This window comes from Gavialis gangeticus, unplaced genomic scaffold (genome assembly GCF_001723915.1).
Source record: "Gavialis gangeticus isolate Ggan-Ray unplaced genomic scaffold, GavGan_comp1, whole genome shotgun sequence".
Taxonomy (NCBI): Eukaryota; Metazoa; Chordata; order Crocodylia; family Gavialidae; genus Gavialis; species Gavialis gangeticus.
This window is the reverse complement of record NW_017729004.1, coordinates 54,323,090-54,329,589: the sequence shown is the minus strand read 5'-3', so window position 1 is coordinate 54,329,589 and position 6,500 is coordinate 54,323,090. Positions and strand designations below refer to the sequence as shown.

The 6,500-nt window shown below is 57.0% G+C and overlaps 2 protein-coding genes across 6 annotated transcripts in view; one reads left to right on the top strand and one right to left on the bottom strand.

Annotated features, from left to right (window-relative positions):
- Positions 1–4,769, top strand: part of EMP3 (epithelial membrane protein 3) — a 10,238-nt gene extending 5,469 nt beyond the window's left edge. The window contains exons 1-5 of one of the 2 annotated variants that reach the window (XM_019508397.1): positions 2,223–2,244; positions 2,424–2,509; positions 2,758–2,860; positions 3,394–3,534; positions 3,762–4,769. In XM_019508397.1, the coding sequence (XP_019363942.1) occupies positions 2,432–2,509; positions 2,758–2,860; positions 3,394–3,534; positions 3,762–3,931 (492 nt within the window). In that variant the 5' untranslated portion in view covers positions 2,223–2,244; positions 2,424–2,431 and the 3' untranslated portion in view covers positions 3,932–4,769. Of the gene's footprint in view, positions 1–2,222; positions 2,245–2,423; positions 2,510–2,757; positions 2,861–3,393; positions 3,535–3,761 lie in introns of those variants that run through there. The other variant, XM_019508396.1, reaches the window with a different exon arrangement.
- A 273-nt stretch (positions 4,770–5,042) lies between these two features.
- TMEM143 (transmembrane protein 143) overlaps positions 5,043–6,500 on the bottom strand; it is an 11,523-nt gene continuing 10,065 nt past the window's right edge. For 3 of the 4 annotated variants that reach the window (XM_019508391.1, XM_019508393.1, XM_019508392.1), the window contains one exon: positions 5,043–6,339. In XM_019508391.1, coding sequence (XP_019363936.1) covers positions 6,158–6,339 — 182 coding nt within the window. In that variant the 3' untranslated portion in view covers positions 5,043–6,157. The remainder of the gene's footprint in view (positions 6,340–6,500) is intronic. The other variant, XM_019508394.1, reaches the window with a different exon arrangement.

Below are 6,500 nucleotides of genomic sequence, written 5' to 3'. Positions count from 1 at the left end.
GTGCTTTTGCAAAGTCTCAAAGTTTGGCTCTACTTGCACAGGGGGAGGTGCTAAGGGGGCTCGCAGGGTGCTGGGTGTTTCCCTATGCTGCTGCTTTTGGGAAAGGGGAGAGAAAAATCCCCTCCTCCCCCACACACCCCCTAAACCACTGCTAGGTGGCTGCTATCACCTCCACCCCCACACACCGTCTGGGAGGCATCTGTACCTCCATAAAGCCACAGCTGGTGCCAGCACAAAGAGAGCACCCCCCACCTCCCAGTGCAGAGACCCAACCCCACAGCACAGAGCATAGCACACCACCCCAGCAGAGACACTGCTCTCACCCCAGCTCGGAGAGCCAGCTGCAGCTTATCCCTGCCCTGTCCAAACCCTGCCCTCCCTGCTGCAATTACAGCCTTTGGGCAACACAACTGGAAATGTGGACACCATACACGTGGCCAGAGACCAAGGAGGCAGAGATGGGCACCCCCTAGAAGGGAAAGGTCCCTGTCCCATCCCCACCCCCTCAGCTAGCCAGTGCCCACCCCCACACCCCCCCTTGGGTGGATGGGGCTGGAGCCCCCCTGGAGGGAGTCAGTTTTTGCCCCATCCTGGAGCCTGCCTGCCCGGCTCTGTGGAATCAATGGCTGGTTGTTTTCCCTTTCAAAGAAGCCTTGGTTTGGAACAGGAAAAGTCTTGTGGCCAAATTGCTGAGGGCCAGGCGCCAAGCAGCTTCCTCACTGTACAGGGCTGGGCAAAGACCTGGGCTCAGGCCTGGTGCCTGGGAGGGCACAGGCTGCTTTGCTGGGGGAGCTGGGAGGAGGCACTGTGGGATAGAGAAAAGGGCAGGGGATGCTTGGAGGTGCCAAGCTGTTGAAAAGGGGGGCACTGTGCTTTGGGGAGTGTGTAGAGGATGCTAGGGATGCCAGGTTGCAGGCAGCATAGTAGGGGGGTTGTGGGGGCATCCTGCTGAGGGGAGAGATCCAACAGGGGGTACCTCCCATCTCAAGTACTGGTCCCTGGGCAGTGGTAGGGATTACTGTGTCCTGGATCCCTTATCCTATTGGACAATATCCCACCTCTCTGATCTCCGAAGATCCCCTGTTATTTCTGCAGAGACTGGGGAAAGAACCTTGGTGTCCTGGTCTAATCCAAGCCAACACCCCTTGGAGTCCTTCAGTCCTTGCAGATTCAGCTGGAGGCAGGATTGGGTCCAGTTTCTGTTCTGAAATTCTTCTCTTGCCCTTTATAAAGTGCAGTGCTGCACTCCAGAAGTGGCTGCATCTCAGCATTGGGGGAAAAGGTTCCATATAAACACAGCCCCCAAAAAAACCCTGACCCAGAGGCAGCTACATCTCTGGCTCTGGCCTCTTTTCCCCTGCCCTGCTCTGTATTAAGTGAGGATCTTCCCCATGTGCCCCCAAATCCCTGCTGATTAGAAATGCCATCCACCCATGGTCAGGGCCTATTTACTGTGAAATAGATGGGCCCATCCACCCAGCACCCCACCCCAGGGCAGCCCCACAGGTCCATCCAGCCCTATCTTCTGCCCCCAAGACAGTTTTTCTCAGAGCACAGCGTGCTGAAAGTCAGGACACCTGGATTCCATACCAGGTTTGGGAGAGGAGTGAAGCCTGGTAGGTTAGAGGGGAGATGGGAGCCAAGACTCATGGGTTTGATTTCCCTGGTCTAGAAGAGTGAAGTCTGGTGGACTGGAGTGCAAGTTGGGGCTGGGACCATGACTCCTGAGTTCTATCCCAGGTCTAGGAGAAGAGGTGGGCAGTCAGGATACCTGGGTCTTATCCTAGTCTTTTCCCTGCTGCCTCTTGGGCCTGTTCAGTTCCTAGTGCTGCCTGTGCCTCAGTTTCTCCACCTGTCCCTTTCCTTTCCCCATCCCTATGCAGTGCAGGAAACTGCGCATTCAGATCAACTAATCCTGCTTTAGTCATGCTGTGGAGTAGGAAATGGGGGGAGATTAGGTCGGGCAGTAGCAATGATCCTGGCCTCTGTGTGGAGGGGCGGCAAGGCAGCAAGGGTAGAGATGGGAGGCCTCCACTACCACCAGGCCCACGGGCTGTGCTCACATGACAGTCACATCTGGAACTCATTAGCACAGCAGGACAGTGGGGAAGGGTGGGTGAGGAGCTGGGAGTGTCCCTCCCTTCTCCACGTCACAGCAGCCTGGTTCACTCCTTGGGTCAGGGCTGGATTGTGTGGACCTGGAGGGGGGCTCACAGTCTGGGGCTGGGGGGAACAGGGAACCAGGTGCAGGAGAGGGAGCTGGGGGCATCTGGGAAGCAGAGCTGGTGCCCTGCTTAAGGGGGGAGGAGGGGCCATGCTGAACCCCTGCCTAAGGGACAGGATAAAGGAGCAGGGGTCATGGGGGTATTGGGGCTGGCCCTGCCACATGCTGACTGCCCTACCCCCCTTGCCCCCCCCATCAGGCATCATCATGAGCTTCCTCCTCTTTGGGGTCACAGCTCTGCACATCCTCATCCTTGTGCTGCTCTTTGTTGCCACCCTGGACAAGGTGAGGCACATCCCCCCTACCTGGGGCAGAGGGATAGGGTGGGGGGATCCAGGCTTGCAGAGAGTGTGCTGTGATGTGGATCACTGTACACTGAGGGTGGAACCCAGGAGTCCTGGCTCCCTGCCCTCCGTGCCCCAGTGTAGACTCCATCCTTGTCCCAGAGCTGGGGTTTGGGCCCAAGCATGCAGGGAGGGAGGGGGTCATCCAGGCCTCCAGGGACCCCACTAATGCTTGCACTGTGCCCACAGTCATGGTGGGTGCTACCTGACGAGGAGAGCGTCAACCTCTGGTATGACTGTCTGTATAACAACACCACCCAGACCTGGGTCTGCTCCTCTGTGTCTAACAGCGGTGAGTTTGGGACTGCTCCCACCAGGGTGGGAGTTGCCTGGGGGGTGGTATGAGCTAGTTCTGATGGAGAGGTGGCATCTATGTGGGCTGATCCTGGCTGACAGTTCCTGGGAGTGGGGCAGAAGAAGGGGCTACGAACTTGTACATCTCATTCTGCTGGGCTTGTTGGGTGGCAGTGGAGGGGTCAGGCAGGGGGCTGGGACAGCAGGCAGGAAGGGTAGGGTGGGTGTGGGGGCAATGTGGGGGTCCCTTTATAGTCAGAGACAGGTTGTGCTATTTTGTGATGAGGGAGAGAAGGACAGACGGATGGATGGACCATGGGACTCAACACCCAGAGGCCTTGGTCACTCCCTTTAAATACTACTGCCCCCATCTTCCATCTCTATCACCCCCCGCCTCTAGGGTGGCTGCATCTCAGTGCAGGGCAAGGAATCCCTACATTACCAGCCCCCAATGCATCCCACCCAAGAGGTAATGGATCTCACCTGCACACTGTCCCTCACATCATATCTTTCTCTTCCTGGTGACTGTAGAATGGCTTGTGGCTGTCCAGGCCCTCATGGTCCTGGCCCTGCTCTTCTCTAGCTTCTCCTTCATCCTCTTCATGTGCCAGCTCTACACCATGGAGCGGGGAGGGCTCTTTTACGCCACTGGCATCTTCCAGATCTTCGCCTGTGAGTGCCCAGCTGCACTAGGGGAAGTTGGTGGGGGCCTGCTGGGCTACAGCAGGGAGGAGAGGGCTGGGAGCCAGGATGCCTGGGTTCTACCCCAGCCCTGAAGGGGGGTGGGGTTTACTGCTTAGAAGTGGTGGGGGGTGTCTAGGAGCCAGAACTTCTGGGTTCTCTGTGGATTTGGGCTGCTCTCATCCCGTTCCCTCTACCCCCCCCCCCAACTGACATAGGTCTCTCCGTGTTCACGGCTGCCATGATCTATACTGTCCACGTCAGCGAGTTCCACCAGAAACGGGCACCAGGTGGGCGATTTGGGTACTGCTTCGTGCTGGCTTGGCTCACCTTCCCCCTGTCTCTCATCAGCAGCATCATGTACATCCACCTCCGGAAGCGGGAGTGACCCACGCCCCTTGCATGGGATGCTGGGAGGCTGAAGGAAGTCCTTGAAATGGGGCAGTCCCTCTCCTTGCTCACCAACAGGACACTGCCAAGCTGGGCTCATTCCCCCCACCAGCCCTGCCCCACCCCTGGGACATTGTGGCACCACCATACCACAGTGTCAGGGCATTCCCACTGCCCTGCCTGTGTCAGGGGAGTCCTTGTGGGTGGATTGGGCTAACCCCCATGCCAGGATGCTGCCCCTTCACCAAGGTCCATGGCTGTCACCAGCCTTCACTATTTGGGTGCCTGGCCCTACCTTGCCACATGACATAAGAAGGAAGTGGCACCAGAGACCTGCCACATGACAGGGAGGAGCCTGCTGATACTCTACCCAGAAAGCAATGTAACCATCTAATCAAGGAGAGAGGGACTTAATCAAGCCCCACCCCATACAACTTGGCCTGTCAAATAAGGTGTTTCACATATGACCACAGCCTGTGGCCTAGCCTGGAAAGGGAAGGGGAGGGGCTTAGCCAAGCTTTACCCCTTTCCTTTTGCTTGTGATTTGCAAACTGTGGGGACCTATGCCAGGCCATGCCCCCTTATGTCTTTTGATTTTTGTCCACGAGGACTCCTAGCTGTAGCACCTTCTTATCCCACATGGGAGAGGGCTCATGGGAGGACAACGCCTTTTCTTCCCCTGCAGCTGGGCTTCCGTGTGGTTGGGGGTAACAGGCGGCTCCTTCCAGGTCCTCATCAATGTTACGTCCCAGCATGCTCTGGCCCCATCCCCACTTCCCCCACCTGAACATTATATTTTATACATTTGAATAATAAAAGAGCTGATCTGGTGATGCCATAGGTTTGATGGTGCTCATTACAGGCCCAAGGGGCTTGTGGGTAGGTCTAGGCATGAGATTCATGGTTGGGAAACAGCTGCCCATGTGTGACTTTCCCACACCAGGCTTGTGGGTAAGGTGGGGCCCAATGAGAGGGTGGTTGGCTTTCTGGCTGTTGTATATGTGCCCTTGGATGCATCACACTCGCTCTTTGTGGCACCACTGGGTGTGGGACACCCGATCTACCATAAGAGCTCATTTTGTGGGCAAGGCAATAGCAGGGAACAGGGATCAAAGACAGAAACATCTTTATTGCGCTGAAAATACAGTAGAAATTCACCCCACCCCCTAAAACATTCATGCCAGAAAGAAGCTCCTTGCACTGCAACAGCAAACCATAACCAGCCTGGGCAGGGACCTGAGCTCTGGGGCAAAGCATGGGCTAAGGGTCAGACCAGGGAGCTAGGAGTCCTGGGCTCTTGCCCACTTCAGGGAGGGGAGTGGGACCAGAAGCTCAACTGCTGTAGACTGGCTGCAGCTCCATCTGGGCCCATTTCCACATCTATAAAATCTGCTGTCCTCCCTTTGTAAAGTGCTTTCAGACCAAGGGGTGAAGGTCGCCATGGGGCTCTCCTTAGCATGAGACTGGGCAAAGTAGCTAGGCAGAGCACTGGCCCAGCCCAGGGAACAGGCAGGCCAGCAGGTCTGAGCATAGCACTGCTGGGCAGGATTGTGCCCTGACGGCCCCCAGCAGAAAATGGCCAACCAGCAACCCCCAGCAGAAGACTGGTGACTGGACCCATTTGGCTACAGCCACAGCCCTTCAAACTCATAGCTACTAATTTGTCAGAGCAGGGACCCTCCAGGAAGGACTGAATTCCTGTTCCTTGAGCCAGGCAGGCTTGGAGCCAGGACTCCTAGGCTCTAACCCAACTCCAGGAAATGAGCAAGGCCTGGTGAGGCAGGGTGGGGGCTGGGTACCTTCCCCTTGGTAAGCAAAAGAAGGTGGTACTCCTAGCATCTCCTGCTGTGTATGTTCTCTCACCTCATCCTTCTCCTCATGGCCCCCAAGAGCTCTCAAGTTTCCCCTCATCACTGTGGACCCCAGCACTTACATGAGGGGCTGTAGGATGCTCAGAGGGAGGGCTGGGGTTGACAAAGCTCCAGAGGCAGCAAGCAAATCCCCAGGCAACTGCAGAGCAATACCATACACAGAGCTTGGCAGGACTCCCAGAATGCACTGGGAACAAAAATCAACAAGCATGTAAGGGGGGATCCCCAGCACAGTCCTGGCCAAGTGGGGTTGGGCACGCCCTCCTCTTTCACCCCCAACTAAGATATAAGTGCTAGTGCAGCATCCTGGAGGGAAAGGTGCTCCTACCATAGTGCAGGTAGAGTCCCAGGGGTCAGTGTGACCCCCACATCACAGTGGGGTTAGGGCTGGGCACCCCTGCGGGGCATGGGCTGGCCCCCTCAAAACTCTGCAGGTGTTGGCAGGCACGTTCAGCACAGAAGGAGATGTGCAGCCCCGAGTGGAGATGCAGCCATGCCTGGATCTGCTCCTGAAGCCGGGCCACCATTTGGGCATCTGCAGAGACAAGAGAAGACAGAGCCAAGGGCACCTCCTGCTCTGAGGCCCCCCAACCTCTGGGCTCTGAGGTGCCCTTTCCCCCTCACTCCACAGAAAGGTGCCCTTTCCCCCTCACTCCACACCCCCAGCTCTGAAGCCCTGCCAAGCCTCACTCTGCA